Source organism: Choloepus didactylus, chromosome 3, assembly GCF_015220235.1.
Source record: "Choloepus didactylus isolate mChoDid1 chromosome 3, mChoDid1.pri, whole genome shotgun sequence".
NCBI classification, from domain to species: Eukaryota; Metazoa; Chordata; class Mammalia; order Pilosa; family Megalonychidae; genus Choloepus; species Choloepus didactylus.
In genome coordinates, this window is record NC_051309.1 from 685,133 (window position 1) to 704,487 (window position 19,355).

The 19,355-nt window shown below is 43.5% G+C and overlaps 1 protein-coding gene and 1 pseudogene across 5 annotated transcripts in view; both read left to right on the forward strand.

Moving 5' to 3' along the window:
- PCGF3 (polycomb group ring finger 3) overlaps positions 1 to 6,745 on the forward strand; it is a 118,249-nt gene extending 111,504 nt beyond the window's left edge. For 3 of the 5 annotated variants that reach the window (XM_037829220.1, XM_037829223.1, XM_037829221.1), the window contains one exon: positions 830 to 2,196. In XM_037829220.1, coding sequence (XP_037685148.1) covers positions 830 to 958 — 129 coding nt within the window. In that variant the 3' untranslated portion in view covers positions 959 to 2,196. Of the gene's footprint in view, positions 1 to 829; positions 2,197 to 2,519 lie in introns of those variants that run through there. The other 2 variants (XM_037829222.1, XM_037829224.1) reach the window with 2 other exon arrangements.
- A 2,223-nt stretch (positions 6,746 to 8,968) lies between these two features.
- LOC119529140 lies at positions 8,969 to 10,352 on the forward strand (annotated as a pseudogene).
- The last annotated feature ends 9,003 nt before the right edge of the window (positions 10,353 to 19,355 follow it).

Sequence of the window (19,355 nt, forward strand, 5' to 3'; positions counted from 1 at the left end):
AGAGTAGGCCCAAAAATCATCAGCTCCAGAGTTCCGCTGGCCCTGCTGAAGGCCCAGAGGTCCTAAGTCAGATCTGCTGAGCACCAGACGCCGGGCGATGAGAGGCAGGGAGCCCTTGGGAAGCAGCAGAGGGGGTGGCAGTGGGTTCCAGGGTAAGGGGGGGGTCACCCCTTTCTGGAGCAGGAAGACAGTGGCAGAGCTGCTTTCTGAGGGTGCTTCAGGCTCCACCACGCAGCTCGTGGTCTGGCCACTGCCTGGGGAGAAGGGGCAGCCTCGGGGCACTGGCCAGCGTGGTTTGAGGGGAAAAAGTAAGAGGGACAGACTGGGGGGGGACAGCGGGTGTGGGGGGGTGTTTTTGTTTCCTTGATTGCTCAAGGAAATACCATGCCGTGGGCTGGCTTAAACGACGGGAGGTTGTTCGCCCACAGTTTTGAGGCTAAGAGAAAACCCAAATCAAGGTGTAATCAAGGCAATGCTTTCCTCCCTGAAGACTGGGGTGTTCTGGGGTTGTGGCGGTGTCCTGGGTCCTTACTTGACACACGGCCCATGCAGCGTCTCCACCCCCCCTTCTCTCCTGGGTTCTAACGTGCAGCTCCTGACTGCCCCACTGTGGCTCTTCCTGTGTCTGAAGTTCATTCTGTAAGAAGGACCCAGTGGTAGGATGAAGACCCACCTGCTTGGGCTGGGCCACCCTAACTGAAGCAGCCTCCTCAAAAGGTCCCCCTTATAGGGCTCACGCCCTCAGGATGGATTAGGGTTAAGAACACGTAAGCAGACCACCACACTCCACCCTCTGGACCCCAAGGAGACATGCTCTTTCTACTTGCAGAATGCATTCACTCCATCACCGCATCCCAGAAGTCTGACGTCGTTTCAGAAACGAGGCTTAGTGCAGAGTCGCATCAGAACCGGTTCCGGGCCTGCTCTGTCCTGGGGCACGGCTCCCCTCCACCTCTGAACCTGGGGAACGGGAGGGCAGGTTATCCGCCTCCAACGGAGAGTGGGGGGACTGGCAGGGGATGAGCATTCCCATTCCCACAGGGAGAGACAGGAAGGAAAATGGGGTCACGGTTCCGAAACCCAGAGGGCAGTCTCCTTGGATCTCGAGGTCCAAGTCGTCCGTGGACTGACGTGCTGTCCTGCGGGCCTGAGGGAGCGGACCCCTCCCAAGCCCGGGGGGCCAGCTCCCTTCCTGAGCAGAGGGCCTGCCCTCCAAGCCCAGGGAGGACCGCACTTTTCCACGGGGGTGGGCCGCTCTCCTGACCTGAGGGGGAGCCCTGGACCAGAACTCCACTTCCGCAGTTCTGTCCTGAAGCCGTTCTTCCTTCACTCTGTCCCCTCTCCTTCCCTTTCAGTCCAGGCTGGCCGTGGTTCTGCTCCTACAAATCTCAGAATAAAACTTCCAGCTTTGCTTTGCTTTTGGTTCACAGGAGTCCAGACCATCAGACAACAGAGCTTTTACAAATCCTTCCTGGGTAGCTGCATTTCCAGTCCTGGCATCCACTGGAATGGCCAACTGGACCTGTCCAGTTAAACCCTCACGTGGAGCCTCACTTTCCGGGAGCTCAGGGAGGGCCCTCGTCTCAGAGCACACTGTCTGGAGGCTCAGAATTTTCCAGACCATCAATTTCTGGTTTCTTTGTGCCCAGGAGCTCAGTTCTCAGCTTGTCCCTTCTTGCATTTTACTGTAAGCTACAAGGAGAAGCCAGGCTGCGCTTTCCACATTTAGCTTGGAAATCTCGGCTTAATATCCAACTTGGTTGCTTTCAAGCTCTGCCCTTCCATCCAGCATCAGAACTCAATTTCCCCAAGTTTCTGCCACTTTAAAACAGGGATCGCCTTTCCTGCAGTTTCCATGACACATCCGTCATTTCCTTCTGAGGCCTCAGCGGAAGCACCTTCGGATTCCGTGTTTCTACCAACTTTCTCTTCACAACTATCCAGGCCTTTTCCGAAAAGCTCCTCCCAGTTCTTCCAGCTCCACCCACGGCCCAGTTCCAAAGCCGTTTCCACGTTTTAGGATTGACAATAGCAGCACCCCTGGTGCCAAAGCCTGTTTTAATTCCCTTGGCTGCTTAAGCAAATACCATGCAATGAGCTGATGTTTTTCTGTTGTACATACAGCTCCAAACTGCCACAGAAGGAGAGAAGGGAGAGGACAAGCAGGAGGGATGATGGAGGCAGAAAGCAAACAGATAGAAGGGAGGAGAGGGGCAAGGGGGAGTGGGTGGGGCGCCCCAGTCAGCACCCAGCCCTCGGCCCAAAGCACTGGGTGCTGACCCCAAGGAGAGGGTGGTCTGGGCCGAAGCACAGAGGGGCCGCTGCTCGGCCTCTGCCCCACCTGGCCGCACCTCACACGGGGCAGGAGGGTCGGGCGGAGTTGCTGAGAATGGGGTGACGTACAGCATTCTTCAACTGCATCACATCGTTTTCTCATCCTTTTATTATGGATCTGTGATTTTGATGCCTCTCTCACTGCCTGTCCCTGTTAAAAAACCAGCCACGTTTCTGTCTTACAGAAGGCGCCTCTCCTGCTGCATTACCGGCCCAAGATGGACTTGCTGTGAGGGTCGGGGGCCCTCGGGAGCAGCGGCCGCAGACTTTGCCTGCTCCTGGGGCTCCTGGGCAGGTGGGCCGGCAGGACCCTTGGGCGGCCGCCGGAGAACGCTGCCCAGGGCGTGCGGACCAGGTTTCTGAATAGAGTATTTATCACCTTTTGTATGAGAGAATCCCCAACTCAACGAGACACTACCAGCACCACGTTTACAGATGAAAACACTTCGCAGTGTCACGCAGCCGAGCGGCCTCCTCTCTCCCGCCCCACGGCCCGAGTCTCGGCTGGAGCGCGGCGCGCCCGGGAGAAGCCGCCTTCCTGGCACACACGGCTTTGCTTGCTTTCCAGGTCTTGAAAATCTCAATTCGTTTCAGTTTAGTTATGAATTAGGTTTTGTGATAAGCCTCAAAAATACTTTGACTTTTATTGAATCCTCCTAAGTTATTGAAAAATTCCTTTTTCATGGTGAATGACAATATTTATGTTGCCTTTAACTTCCTGAAGACTTAGAAAGTATATAAAAATTTAACTTAAAAGCATACCAAAAGAGGTTCCCGTCACTGCTATGATTAAGCCCGGTGTTTAAGTTTCCACGTTGTAAGATCGGGCAGAGCAGTAGCTCCCCACCTGCCTGGTTCAGGGGTCTTGGGCCTGAGGCTCCTTCACCCCAGGACATACCTCCGATCGCTGACGGCCCCAGCCCGGAAGGGGTTTCACCAACGTGTCACTGGTTTGCAGAACAATTCTTGTTTTTAAAAACCACTTTTATTATTGAAAGGGTATAAATTGTCCAATTTCCCATTTATTCGTTCCCAGTTTCATTTTGCGGAAGACAGGTTGTGATGCTTTGCTGTGTCTTCGGAGCCTGACTCAGCAGGTGCATTTCCCAGCAGGTGCCACCAGGCTGTCCAATCTGGGGTGATACTTGTGGGTGAGAGCCGGCAAGTTCACAGGCCCCCGCTGCCTGTCCGGCTTGGATTCCGAGCACATCCCGCCTTCAGAGGCAGGCAGGGATCTGGGTGAGTTCCCGGCTCCATGGCTCCGAGCACGCTGGGGGCTGGGCAGGCAGGTCGGTTGGCTCGGGCGGAAAGTCGTTCCTGGTCGGTACGTGTTGCTTTTCCAGCTACTTAATAACCCAAAAACACCCGTCACAGTCAGTTTGCACTTTGTTAGCCCCTCTCTCCTCCCAATTGTTAATATTTTTGTCAAATTAGAAAATAAACCATTTTCCAGCACATAAACATTTGTTCCTTTAAGTCAACAATGTAGACTGCATAGAGGCAAGGGGAAGAGAAGGGGCCCATCTTCCGGGCAGTCCAGGCCCCCCTGGCCTTTCCACTATGGGCGTTTGCCTGGATGTCCTGCGTCTGCCTCGGGGAGGTTGGACAGCCCCGGCCCCCAGCCCGTCCGTGCCACCGGCTACCGGCCCCCTGGGGCTGGTCCCCCCACAGCTCTGCGAGAGCCAGGGCATCACTCCAGTGGTGACCCCGAGAGCCAGGCTTTGCATGAAGCATCTCGGTTCATGGACTAGGACTTCTTCTTGTATTTGTTTTGAAAGTTAAGGTTGGGCTCATCGACATTCAATTTTGTTTGTTTCTTCTGCTTCCTGTTTCATATGCATAAAGTGTTGGCAGCAACCACTAATGAGACCTAATTTTAGATATGAGAAAAACACCCAAATAAATCCAATCCCAGTGATTTTACTGTAAGGTCTTTTTACAACCTAAAAACGAGTACTTTGATACAGCTGGTCAAAATTCACCTTTTTTAAGCCCATTAATTCCCAGTACTGCTTGAGTTCTTCAGTTTCCTAAGCTTGCTATTCATCCAAATCATTTTTTAGAGTTACTATACAAGGGTTTAACGAGTAGATGTATATGAGTAAATATTACCTGTCTACCTCAAAATATGCATACTGCTGAAGCATTCTGTAAAACCACATATAATCACAATGCAGTTCTAAGTGTCACATTAGAATTTAGGTATTTTCCTGTGATGGAACTGAGGAAAGGTTAACTAAGAGCATCCACATCCAAATAAGGTGAACTCACAGTCGAGATGAAACTTTATGTCGCTATGATAATTGCATAATATATATTTGTAACTTTGTAGCTCTCTTTGAAATCACTTGAACTTGCTATGGTGCTAAGCTGATACCTTCAAATACAGAGAGGCCAAGAAGTTGGAGCTGGGGTTGGCATCTCCAGCTGGTCACTGGTCATTGTGTAATTCTGCTTTTGTAATTTTGTTACCCTGACAAAACCTCAGCAGCAAAAGTACCTATTTTTCTAAAATTTGATCATGTCAGACTGTCTTGACCATGAGACGATTTCCTTGGCGAGCTTCTGCCTCTCGGCTGAGCTCTGTCGCCTTACGCAGTCTGGGGCGTGGGGCCAGGAGAACTTGACATCAGCGGGCGTTCCAGGCGGGCTGGTTTCATTTCTGTCAATTTCATTCACCATCAAAGGCTGAATTTTATTTTTCTCCAGCATGAGATCCAGGGCCAATTCGTGATTGGACCTATTAAGTCTTTTTTTTAACAGATGGAGTTACTGTGAAGTGGTTTTCACAACTATCTATGCTGGTAAAGCAGACGCTGTCAGCAACCTTGCACGGCGTCCTCAGCAGCGGTGGGACGGATGACCCAGCATCCAGGCTGTTAGCCACGGTTTTCATGAAAATAGAAAATGCAGATAGAATATATAATATTGAATTTAAGATTTGGGGGGTTTAAAAAGAAAACTTAACTTTATAAAATTATTTATTCTATTTTAAGCCTTCTATCCTATTTTCCCATCCAGTCGTTTGGTGTCAGTGGCCCAGCTTTACTTACAGGCATATAAAATGAAATTGTGAGATGTTTTGCAAGCTTCTTCTTTTTACTTTGAGTAGCTTTTGATTTGTATGTTTTTGTTTTATATGGATGAAGAGCATTTTTATGCTTTTGTGCAATAGGTTCAAACATGCATATATTAGACGTGTTTAAATTGTAATGTAGCATCTATTCTGCTCAATGGAAGGGAGTGGAGGTGGAGTTCAAACTGTGTACATTCAGCTATTCAGTTTCCCTTCTTCATTGTTAATATGACAAGAATGCTGTTATCGGGATTGTGTGTGTGCGTGTATGTGTGCAAGAACTACCTGTCAGCAATATGTAAAGATAAACGACTGGGCAAGCAGTGGCGGCCTGGCTGAGGGCTGGGCTCATCGTCCCCGGCTGCAGGCCCCGGGCCCCTGCTTGCGGCAGTCTTCCTCTCTGGAGATTGATTGGCATTGTTTTCTAAAAGAGGAATCATAGGTGGTATTTTACAGTGATTTGGAATGCATCGTTGGATTAAATGTTGCAGGAGCAAGCCAACTGGTTTATACATTGTATGTGAGTGTGTGTTATGTTCTCAAAACTTTGAAAAATACATTTGATGCAGACAGTTGAATTCACAAAAATCCACATTTCTCTATTTCCTCAGGAAATGCTTGACGCTCTGCCACATCACGTGTGACCTTAAGGTGACAAACCAGTGCATTTCTTGGCCTTGGTATTTAAATAAACCAAGGAAATAGTTGCGATGAGCAGATTAGAAGTCCGTCCTTGAGAGGGCATTGCCCGTGAGGCAGGGACAGGGCAGGTGACAGCCCGCTGGTAGCTCGGGGGCCCAGCCCAGGTCTCGGTTGGGGCTACGGACGACGGCCACAGGGGCTGCTTCGTTCTGTGTCACCGTCACGTGTAATTCGCCTGCAGCCAAGAGTGAATCTGAAGAACAGACTGAAGTTCTAAATGTCACCTGAAATGTATGTGTAGCATTAGTGTAATTCTCTATTCCAGTGCTTAACTGGGTATAAGGAAAACATTTTCTTCCCAAATAAAACTGATTTAGGATTAAGGGACAACAATTCAACCACTAAGCCTTTATCATCAGTGTATGGCAAAATAAAGAGATGAAAGCTATCTTGATTTATGGAAATTATCTTAAAGATACATATTTTTGACTGTTTAATTTGAAAGTTTACATTTTTTTATGCTTTGCGTTGGTGTGTAATTTTTGTACTATTGGTGGCTGGTTTTTGTCTAAAATCTTTTTTGGAATATTGCTTAAATGTTTTCATTTTATGATAGTGAAGCTTGTATCCAGTGTTTTGCCAATTAATATTATATGCTTGTAATAAAAGCAAAAGAAAAACAACTAAAATTCTTTCAGGCTGAAAATTTGTTACCTAAAATATTTGTATGAGCAAAAGAAAGGAGATTTGTTGGTGCAATAGTGTAATGGAAAGCACCATCGGTGAAGCCGCAAGCAGCCCCTTTTCACTTGGCATACACACGTGCTTGTGCACACACACCCGCGTGCCGTGTCGTTCCCATGGGTTAGCCACCGCACTGCATCTGAAACGTCACCCTGGGTGCCAACTTGAGTTACGTCCACCCAGTGTTTGTACCAGAGGTATGGCAGAAACAAACAAAAGTTCATGCTGGTCGTCTGTTTGCTTGGACAAAGGGAATTTCTTTTAGTTTGAAGCTGGATTTACCAATCAAAATCCTGTTTTTAAAAAAAAACAACTGTGGTAAAATTACTATCATTCTTGTAGATGAATTGACTGACAGACTAATGTTCTATTTCCCTACATTAGACAATGAGAAAAAAAAAAAACAAAACCCTAGACTTGCGGGGAAGATGACGGAGTAGGGAGCCCAGGCCTCACTCCCCCAGAAGCAGCTTGTGGACAGGCGGGAGCTCTCCGAAGCAGCTGTTCTGACGGCACCCAGGGAAGAGCGGAGCGGAGAGGCTGAGACGCTGCAGGGAAGAGCTGAGTGAAGTGCTCAGCAGCGACTGCTGGGCCTGTCCCCCACTCTCGAGGTGGGCCGCCTCATGGTCTGGTCCCTGGCTGGCTACAGCAGACAGGAGCGTGGAAGCCCTCCTCCCCAAGAACGGGGGGCGGAGGGAAGTTACACAGCCGAGCACCGATCACAGCTTTTAATGGACAAAGTCGGGTTGCTGAGTCCCAGCTCTGAGATGTAGTTTCAGCCTTGCCCCCAACAGGAGCATATGTGGTGAAGAGTTAAAGATGCAGGGTCCCCTTAGGGCTGCTGGGAAGAGATGGCTGCTGAGCAGGCCAGGGAAGCATAGCTTTGGGGAGTCATCAAAAAGACTTTTTGGTGTCTTTCCTGACCCTCCCCCCAGGGCTTTTTGGAACTGGCCTGCACCCCCTTCTTGGTTCCTGGCCCCATTTTGGCTGCGAAATACTGACTTGGGATAGTTCTCTCTGGGGTGACCCTCCTCCCAGAATTTGTTCTCCAGGCAAAAGCAGCTAGAGACAGTGAAAGGAGAATTAAAAAAAGAAGAAAGAAAGAAAACTATAGAGGCAAAACATAAACAGTACAGATCAAGATTGCCAGAAGAAGGAACAAATGAAGCTTTCCCCTGAGGATAAAACTATTGCATAAATAGTGCAATCTTAAAAATTATACTACATATCCAGGGTAAGAATCAGATGAAGAAGAGCTGAAAAAATCTGATCAGTTAAATACGAGCCATTCTAAAGTTCTTGAATAAGTTGACCCAAGCATCAGAGAAGAGCCTTAACACAAAGCCAACTGTCAATAAAACCCAAGGCAAGAGAGAGAAACTGACCTTTAGAGTAAACTCATCAAAATAACCAGATGCCCAGACATCAGCAAAAATTTACAAGCCATACTAAGAAACAGGAAAATGTGACCAGTCAACAAAGGAAAAAACTAAAACTTAAGAGGAGACACAATTTGGAAAAACTAATCAAAGATGTTCAAACATCTAAATCAAGGAGACGAAGGAAAATATGAATATAGAGCAAAAGGATATTAAGAAAACACTGAGTGGCCATAAAGAAGAATTTGAAGGTATGAAAAGAAATGGCATAATAGAAGACATTAAAAATACACTAGAGGCATACAACAGCAGATTTGAACAGGTAGAAGAAAGAATCAGCAAATTAGAAGATGGGACAATCAAAATCTAACAGAAAAGAATGGGAAAAAAAATGAGCAGGATCTCAGAAAATTGAATGACAGCATGAAGCACACAAACCTAAATGTCATGGTTTCCCCAGAAGGTGAAGAGAAGGGAAAAGGGGCAGAAAGAATATTTGAGGAAATAATGGGTGAAAAATTCCCAACTCTTATAAAAGACCTAAATATGCATGTCAAATAAGTGCAGTGTATTCCAAACGGAAAAAAAAATCCTATTAGACCTGCTCCAAGACACATACTAATCAGAATGTCAAATGCCAAAGATAAAAAGAGAATCCTGAAAGCAGCAAGAGAAGAGCGATTCATCAAATACAAGGGAAGTGCAATAAGGCTAAGTGCCAATTTCTTATCAGAAACCATGGAAGTGTGAAGGCAGTGATATGATGTATTTAAGGTGCTGCAAGAGAAAAATTGCCAGCCAAGAATCCTTTATCCAACAAAACTGTCCTTCAGAAATAAGGGAGAGTTTAAAATATTCACAAATAAAAAGTGAATGGACATGGGCCTAAGAGCAGCCAAGCAGCTGCCCATGCCATGTTGTTGGTTTAAGCACACTGTGGGCCACGGCTGGGTGTGGCAGTAATGAGAGCTGCACTGCCCTCCAGCCCCTTTTCCCTCCATGGTTTCTCTCTGCTCCCACAAGTAACTTGGCTCCGGGGGCTCCGCTCATCCACCCGCCTGCCTGCCAGTCACTGCCACCCACTGTTGAAAGTTAAGTTTGAAGAAGGGGGAAGAGGGAACCATGGACATGGAGAGGAGAATCCACCTGGAGCTGAGGAATCAAACCCCAACAGTGGTTTGAGAACTTCTGGACAATTGCAAATCAAATGATGGGAAAATTGAGGGTTTAACATCTGAATTTGTGAACTTGGAGTTCTCAGCTTAATAAACATATGCTTAGACATGAAAGGAGAGATAACGTATGTTACCACTAATGTGAATCTGTGAAAAAAGTAAAATAAGTGTCATATTGTAGAATATAGGAGACCTAGAGATAGACAGTAGCTAGTGAAGGGGGAACTGTAATCTAATAAGAACAGACAAGATATTGAGGATGATCTTAACAATACAGAAATGCTCAAGTGTGACTATGGTTCGTTAATTTTCTTTTGGTATGGTGGGAACATATTAGAAGGAATGGAGTTATTTCAGGGTATTTGTTTTTCCCATTGCTTTGCTTTGTTTTGTTTGGAAAATTTTTTTTTTTTGATGAATAAAGTTAATGGTTTTAAAAATGTAGGCTCGATTTCAGTTTCACATGTCCCCAAATTATCTAAGTTGAAAAAGCTTGAGCTTGGTGATAGAATCTTCAGAGGTTTGGACATGTTAGTGGAAAAACTTCTGAATCTCACATCTAAACTTAAGTGGAAATAAATTGAAAGTTATCAGCACCTTGGAACCTTTGAAAAAGTTAGATTTTCCGAAGAGCCTGGACCTGTTCAACTGTGAGGTCACCAACCTGAACGATTACCACGAGAGCGTCTTCAGGCACCTGCCCCAGGTGACCTACTGGACAGCTATGACCCAGAAGACTGGGAAGCCCCTGACTCCGACGCCAAGGTGGACAGTGTGGACAAAGGAGATGAGGATGAGGATGGTGAGGACGAAGAGCCTGATGATGAAAAGGAGGAAGATGAAGATGTAGAAGGGGAAGAAGAAGAAAAAGTCAGCAGGGAGGAGGAAGATTTTGGCCACAGTGGAGGAGACAAAGATGATGAGGATGAAGATGAAGAGGAGGAGGAAGAAATTGGCAAAGGCAAAAAGAGGAAGAAACATGATGAAGGAGAAGATGATTAAGACCCCAAATAACCTGCAAATAACAGAATCGCTCCTTGTTGGTTGGATTGCTCCTCTGGATTCAGTAGCTGTTTATTTAAAAAAAAAAAAAAAGCTGTGATACAAAGCCCAGGGAACCCACCCACCTGAAGAGCCAAGGAACAGTTCCCGAGACATCCCGCCTTCCTCCATTTAGTCCCTCTTGGAAATCTACCACCAAGCTTGGGGACCTCACCCCAACAAAATTGTAAGTGTTGTTAGGTTTTCGTGTAAGGCTTGCTGTAGCATGGCTGGCTGTGTGGTAGTGTGATTCCTGATCACCCATGGGTACCAATTACACCGAGGTTGTAACAGCATTTTTACTTTCTGTACAACAAAGAGGCTTTGTAAATAAAACCTTAACATTTGGGGTCTGTTTTCCATGCTTTTCTTTGCCTTTTTTTTAAATGAATTTTTTTATGTTAGGACATTTTATGTGACAACTGCCAAAAAAGTATTTTTAAGAAATAAACGTGTTACTCTTTGAAAACAAACAAACAAAAAAACTAAATGGCCAAATGAAGAGACTAGCCCTTCAAGAAATACTGAATGGTGTTCTGCAAGCTGAAAGGAAAAGACAGGAGAGGCTTGGAGCAGAGTGTAGAAATGAAGATTTTCAGTAAGGGTAACTAAAAGTTATCTAAAAAGATAGGCAAAAATAAGATACATCATATGAAAACCAAAGGATAAAATGGTTGAAGTAAGTACTGCCTTTAAAATAAATAATATTGAATGTTAATGGATTAAACTCTCTAATCAAAAGACACAGATTGCCGAATGGATCAAAAAAAAAAAAAAAAACACAGCCCATCTATATGCTGTCTACAGGAGACTCACCTTAGACCCAAGGACACAAACAGGTTGAAAGTGAAAGGTTAGAAAAAGGTATTCCATAGAAACAGTAATCAAAAAAGCTGGGGTAGCTGTACTAATATTGGACAAAATAGACTTTAAATGCAAAACTGATATGAGACAAAGAAGGACACTATATATTAATAAAATGGTCATTCCATTAAGAGGAAGTAATCATAAATAGTCACCTAACCAGGGTGCCCCAAAATACAAGACACAAACACTGGCAAAACTGAAGAGAGAAATAGAAATCTCTAGGATAATAGTTGGAGATTTTGATATACCACTCTCATTAACAGATAGAACATCTGGACAGAGGATCGATTAGAAAATTGAGAACTTGATCAATACAATAAATGAACTACACCTAACATACAGAACATTGCACCCTAAAAGAGCAGGTATACATTATTCTTGAGTGCTCATGGATCATTCTCCAGGAAAGAAAACATGTTGGGTCACAAAATAAGTCTCAATACATTTAAAAAGATTGAAATTATTCAAAGCACTTTCTCTGACTATAATGGAATGAAGCTGGAAATCAATAACAGGCAGGGAACTGGAAAATTCAGATATGCGGCGGTTAAACAACACATTCTTAAACAATGAGTGGGTCAAAGAAGAAATTGCAAGAGAAATTAAAAAAAAAAAAGTACCACAGCCAAACTTTAACTTTTTAAAGGTTAATATGAAGCAATCTTGTTGACCTAGCAGAAAATATGAGGAAACTGGAGTTGTAAAGAAGGGAGAATATGGTGATGAAAATTATATTCTCTCACAAGCTTAAGATCATTAAATGTTAAGGAGAAGTTTAGTCTTAAGAAATTGATTTACCATTTGGTGGTCATTTTATTTTCAGTAAGTCATTTACTCCATCTTATAAATATCACGATATTAGCTGGAACTATAAACATTTTTGTTCATTTATATGTTAGTGTAAATTGCAGAGCAGTGTGGTAGTAATGACGGTCTTCAAAATCAGATAATATTTGCTGGTGTTCGTGCTGGAAGACTAAAGAGATGTCTCTTTTGCACCTACACTGGTGGGAGGGTGTCTTCTGCCACCCAAGTTTCAGGTGTGAGATAAGTGTGCATCTCTTCTGCACCATTAGATATGAAGTGTGCATGTCTTCTACATCAATGTTAGGTGTGAAATAAGTGTGCATTTCTTCTGCATGGTTAGGTCTGAAGTAAGTATGCATCTCTTCTACACCAGCAGTAGATGTGAAATAAGTATACATCCCCACCAACATTTGGTGTGAATTAAGTGTGCATCTCTCGTGTGCCCACGTTTGGTATGAAGTAAGTTCATGCATTGGGTAGGTTCTACACCCACAGTCACAAATGCTGCAGGAGCCTGCAGACAGACAGCTCCATGCAAAGCATTAGTTGCTCAAGTAAATGACAGGTTTAATGTCCCATTAAAATGCAGCTATATATTGTGGGGAAACGGCAGAGTAGGAAGCTCCAGAAATCAGTTCCTCCACCAAAACAACTATTCAGCTGGCAAAGTCAATCAACTATTGAAATTCAGGAGTTTAGTGGAACACTGTGCAGCATCCCGGGAAAAGCTGAAAATAGGCTGGTAAATTGTAAATATTGGTGAATTTCAGCCTCAGTGCAGCAGTTACCATCCCCAACAACATGGCAGGCAGTAGGGACTACAACTCAGTCTCCCAGTGTAGCCTGCTGGTGGTGCCAAGGTGGGTGTGCCACTTTGGATATGTTATGTCCCCCAGAAAAGCCATATTCTTTAATGCAGTCTTCTGGGAGCAGACTGATTAGTCTGTTGATTAGGGTGGGAACCTCTGAATTATTTCCATGGAGGTGTGGACCCCACCCATTCAGGGTGGGTCTTAATTAGATCACTGGAGCCTTTTAAAGAGAGCTCAGAGAGCAGGGAGGACAAAACACCCCAAGAGAAGCTGAGAGAGACATTTTGGAGATGGCCGTTGAAAGCTGATGTTTGGAGACACTTGATACGCAGACAGAAGGACATTTGGAGATGCTAAGCTAGGAGATGAAGTCCAGTTTGCCCTGGAGAAGCTGAGAGGACCCCCAGATGCTTAGAAGTTACCTGGAAGAAAGACAGACATGCAGGAGCTGTGAAAGAAGAGCTAAGATAAAAGCCCAGAGACATTTTGGAGAAAGCCATTTTGAAACGACTCAGGAGCAAAGGACCAGCAGATGCCAGCCACGTGCCTTTGCAGCTTCTGGATGCCATCAACTTTTCTTCAGTGAAGGCATCCTCTTGTTGATGCCTTAGTTTGGACACATTTGGCCTTAGGATTGTGAATTTATAACCAAATAAACCCCCTTTATAGAAGCCAATCCATTTCTGGTATTTTTGCATAAGGGCAGCTTAAACAAACTGGAACAGTGAATTGTAAGGATTTAGTCCTCCAAAATCTGGGGTGGGGTGGGTGGGTGTAGTCTGATCATTCATCTCTGCTTTGGATCAACTACTTCAGATTGCTGGAGAGCCAGCTCCGAGGACACCCAGTGTTCCAATCTCTTCTCTTTACTTTCACTGCTTAGAAACAAGTTTGGAGAGTCACAAATAGACAATGCCAGCCCTCAACAATAATAACAAAAATCAACTAGAAATTTCAGAGGAGTGGGAGAGCTAGCTTTCCAGAGTAATAACATAGTATTCAGAATTCCAGTTCTCAGCAAAAAAATTACAGAACACAGAGAAAACTATGGCTTATTTATGGGGAAAAAAAGAATTTGCCAGAAACCATCCCTGAGGAAACTCACCCATTGGAAATATTAGTCAGAGACCTTAAATTAACTGTAATGTTTGTTCAGTGGGCTAAAGGAATCCACAAAGACTAAATGAAGTTAGAAAAATGTCCAGACCAAAAAAAAAAGATAAAAATTATAAAAAGGTAAACAAATTTTGGAGCTACAAAGTACAATACTGAAATGAAAAACTGGTTAGATGGGTTCAACCATTGATTAGAACGAGCAGGAGATAGGGTCAGTGAGCATGAAGACAAACAAATGGAATTATCCAGTGTCAGGAGCTGTAAGAAAAAATAATGAAAAATGAACAGAGCTTTAGGTTCCTGTGTACACCATCAAGTGTACCAACATGCATCACTGGAATCCCAGAAGGATAAGAGAGAGAAAGGGGCAGAAAAAATACTTGAAGAAATAGGGATCAAAAACTTCCCCAATCTTATGGAATACATGAATATGCATATCCAGGAAATTCAAAAAGCTCAGGATAGGATAGATTCTAGGAGATCTACACCAAGATACTTTATAGTGAAAATGTCAAAATCCATACACAGGACTTTGAAAGCAGCAACAGAAACTGGTCATATACAGGAGATCCCCCAAAAAGATTAACAGATTTCTCATCAGAAGACATGGAGGCCAGTGACAGTGACGTGGTCCTTAAAAAATAAAAACTGCCAACAAAATGCTATATGTGGCAAAATTATCTTTGAAGAATGAAGGAGTGGGTGGTGGAGTAGGACCCTCTGGGAATCAGTCCCTCCACCAAAACAGCTATTGAACTAGTAGGAACTGTCTGAACTGTCATCCAGGGAGGAGCAGTAGGAAGAGACTGGTAATCTGCAGAAAAACTATGAGTTTCACCCTCCCTGCAGCAACTGCCTTCCCCCAGTCAAATGGCAAGCAGCAATTGGGACTGCAGCTCTGGCTTCTGGCTAGGCTTGCTTTGCCAGGGTAGGACATAAGGAACTAGACCTCCAGACTCTGGGGATATGTGGTCTGATACCAGATCTCTACCTTTGATCAGCTACTTCAGATTGACAGGGGTTGGTTCTGAGGGCAGCTATTGGTTCCCTTCCCCCTGGGGCAAAGGCAGCAAAGGAATCTTAAAGACAGTAACCTTTCTCAAAACTTGAGAAAACAGATAAAGGGCTGAATTTAAAACATCTTCAAAGGCCGTAGAATAAGCTCCTGGTGCCCTTGCTGCCCCCTCCCCCGCCCTCTCCGCAATACGGGGTGGAGTCAGCTTATTCTCCCATCGTGGGTCCCTGCCCTGCTCCAGAGGGAGCACAGTGTCCCCTGGGTGCATACTGGGGTGCATGAGTGTCAGTGCCAATCTGTCCAGTGGAAATCTGAGAGACTGGGCTGGGGAATGTCTCAGGCTTGCCCTCCCAGAGTTTGTCCTGAAGTCAGAGAAGCCACTTGCAGAAAACTGGTACAGTATGAAAACAATTAAGCTGAAACAGCCTAGGGCAAACAACTACCTGCTTTAAGTCACTCAAAAGAGCACCCAGGATGGGGTGGAGTTCTGTTTCAGAGAGTTGGTGGGGGGGAGGTATTCACTCGAATTCCTGTGGACTGAGTACAGTCCCAGGAGAAGAAGCAGGCTTCCTGGCTCTGACTTCACACAAGCTCAGATATCACAGAGAGGACCCTGCACTTTCCATTTGCCTTGGGCTGATCTGCTTGATAAAAGGGCCAAGCCCTGAAGGTGGGCATAAGCAAAAGCAGAGCTAATTTGCCAAGAGAGTGAAAGGTGCTTTTTGCCTTAGTTTGATTAGCTTTTGGCATTCAAGTAAATCCTTATCATAACTCTAGTTGGATACAAACTTAAGGGACAGTCTGGGGACTAAATCCCAGAGTTAACACTTTAAAATACTAAAATGTACAACATGCAACAGAAGGTTGCAAAACAAAGAAACAGGAAACGATGGCCCATCCAAAGGAACAAGATAAAAATCCAAACTCCATCAAAAAAGAGGACCACGCTTTGGATTTACCAGACAGAGATTTTAAAACAATGATCCTCAATATGCTTAAGGAGATAAAGGAAAACACAGAGAAATAACTAAAGGTATTAGGAAAACAATGAATGAACAATATGGGAAACTGTCAAAAGAATTACTGGAGTTGAAGACCCTAATAACTGAAGTGAAAAATTCCCTAGCTGGTTTCAACAACAGATTAGAGATGCAGAAGACAGAAGAAGTGAACTGAGAGGCAAGACAACGGAAATGATTCAGTCTGGGGAGCAGAAAGTTAAAGAATTAAAAAAGAACAAACAGCTTAAGAATCCTGCAGGACATCATCAAGGGTGCCAATATATGCATTGTGGTAGTTCAAGAAGGAGAAGAAAGAGAGAAGGGGGCAGAGAGAATTTGAAGAAAATAATGACAGAGAACTTCCCAAACTTAGCAAAAGACATAAATATGCACATCCAAGAAGCCCAGAGAACTCAAAACAGGATAAATTCAAAGAGAACCATGCCCCAAAACATATTAATCAAATTTTCCAGTGCCAAGGACAAGAAAAGAGTTCTGAATGCTGCAAGAGAAAAGCAACAAGTTATCTGCAGGGAAGTTCCAATAAGGTTAAGTGCCAGTTTTTCAACAGAAACCATGGAGGCAAGAAGGCAGTTGTACAAAATATTTAAGGTGCTGAAAGAAAACAATTTTCAGCCAAGAATCTTATATCTGGCAAGACATTCTTTCAAAAATGAGGGAGATATTAAACATTCTCAAACAAAAGCTGAGGGAATTTGTCACCACTAGATCTGCCCTAAAAGCAATGCTAAGACGTTCTTCAGACTGAAAGGAATGGACAATAGACAGTGGATCAAAGCAGGATGAAGAAATAAAGGTCTCCACTAAAGGAAACCATATGAGTAATCATAAATGCCAGTATTATTGTATTCTATTGTTTGTTATGTAACTCCGCTTCTTGCTTCCTACAGGTATTAAAGTGCAGATCATAAAAATTATGACAAATTGGTTTGGGATATTCAATATATAAGGATAGAATTTGTAACATGTAACAAAAAAAAGTGGGGTGACAGAGGGGAATAGGAACAGTATACGTAAATGTTATTGAAGATAAGTTAGTATCAAAGCAAATATGATTGTTATAGGTTAGAATGCTAAATGTTAACCCCATGGTAAACACAAAGAGAATACATGAAAAATACATCCAGAAAGAAATGAGAAGGTTCTCAAAATGGTACGAAACTAAAAGCCAAATAAATATGAAAGTAGACATTAATGGAAAAATTGAGGGGCAAAAAGTATAAGACTTACAAACACAAAATAGCAAAATGCAAAAGAAAGTTCTTCATTATTAGTAGTTTAAATGTAAATGAATTAAACTCAAAACTAGAGGAACTAGAAAAAGAACAAACTATACACAAAGTGAGCAAAAGGAAGGGAATAACAAAGATTAGAATGAAGAAAAATGTGATAGAGAATTAAAAACTTAATAATAATAGAAGCAACAAAACCAAAAGTTTGTTCTTTGAAAGATTAATAAATCAACTAGGCTGACAATGAACAAAAAGGGAGACCAGAACTAAAATCAGAAATTAAAAGGGGAACGTTACTACTGACTCCACAGCAATAAAAAAGAATATAATAGGATACTATGAACAACTGTATGCCAACAAATTGGATAACCAAGAGGAAATGGAAAAATTCCTAGAAACACAACTACCTACACTGACTCAAGAAGAATAGATCTCAACAAACCAATAAGTAGTAAAGAGATTGAATCAATAATCAAAAACCTGCCAGAAAAGAAAAACCCAGGACCAGATGGCCTCATAGGTGAATTTTACCAACTATTCCAAGAAAAATTAATAAGTATCCTTTTCAAAGTTTTCCAACAAATTGAAGAGAGCACTACCTAACACGTTGAGGCCAGCATCACCCTCATATCAAAGCCAGATGGATACCAAAAGGAGAAAAAAAACTACAGTCCAATACTGCTTACGAATATAAATGCAAAAATCCTCAACAAAATATTAGCAAGCTGAATCCAACTGCACATCAAAAGAATTATACACATGATCAAGTGGGAGTCACCCCAGGTTTGAAAGGAGGTTCAACATAAGAAAATCAATAAAGGTAACACACCAAATTAACAGGACAAAGGGGAAAAAATCCACATGATCATCTTGATTGTTGCAGAATAGGCATTTAACAAAATCCTGAACCTCTTCTTGATAAAAACACTTAGAAAACTAGGAATAGAAGGAAATTTCCTCAACATGATAAAGGGCTTCTATGAAACACTGACAGCAAACATCATACTGAATGGTGAAAGTGGACAGGAGCAAAAGAAGGAGGCTCACTGTCACCACTGTTATTCAACATTGTACTGGGAACTCTAAAGCAGTTAGGCAAGAGAAAGAAATAAAAGGAATAGAGATTGGAAAGGAAGAAGTAAAACTTTCTGTTTTCTTCAGGTGACATGTTTATACATATAGAAAATCCTTAAAAACCCAACAACAAGTCTACTGGAATTAACAAATGAATTCAGCAAACTGTCAGGGTACAAGGTCAACACACAAAAATCAGTAGTGTTTTCTATATAGTAGTAATGAACAATATGAAGATAAAATCAAGAAAAAATTCCATTTACAGTAGCAACTAAAAGAGTAAAATATCTAGGAATAAATCTAACCAGGGGTATGAAGGACTTCTACACAGAAAACTTTAAGATATTGCTCAAGGAAACCAAAGACCTAAATAAATGCAAAGACATCCCATGTTCATGGATTGGAAAACTAAATGTTGTTAAGATGTTGAATAAGTCTACCCAAAGTGATTTACAGATTCAATGCAATCCCAATCAAAATTTCAGCAGCTTTATTGGCAGAAATGGAAAAGTCAATCATCAAATTTATATGGAGAAGATGACAGAGTGGATAAGGTGAAACAGGCTTCTCCATGAAAGAAACTTGAGAGCAGCCAGAGGATGCTCAAGGTGGTTCTGGGGTGTGGCTGGCCATAGAGGGATCACTACAGTACATGGTGGGGACTGTGGAGAAACTGTGCCTCAAGGGACAGGGTGATTTTGTTCAGCCGAGACCACCTCCTGGGGCTGGCAGTGGCGAGATGGTTGCTGGGCAAGAGAGTGGCTCTCTACTTCCATGCATCCATGTTGGCAATTAGCTGGGATTGATCCTCCTCAGCCATATGGACGGAAGCTCCCATGAGGGAACCCAGGAGGCAGTATTTACTCCCCCCCCCATGGAAGTCTGGGAGCTGCACAGGCAAGAAACAGGATAGGAGAGGGCACCTTACTGACACATCAGTAGCCCCTCCCACACCACAGAGAATCATGAGTGCACAGCAGGCAGGGAGCTGAGCATGTTCCATCTGTGGGGTGCACTTG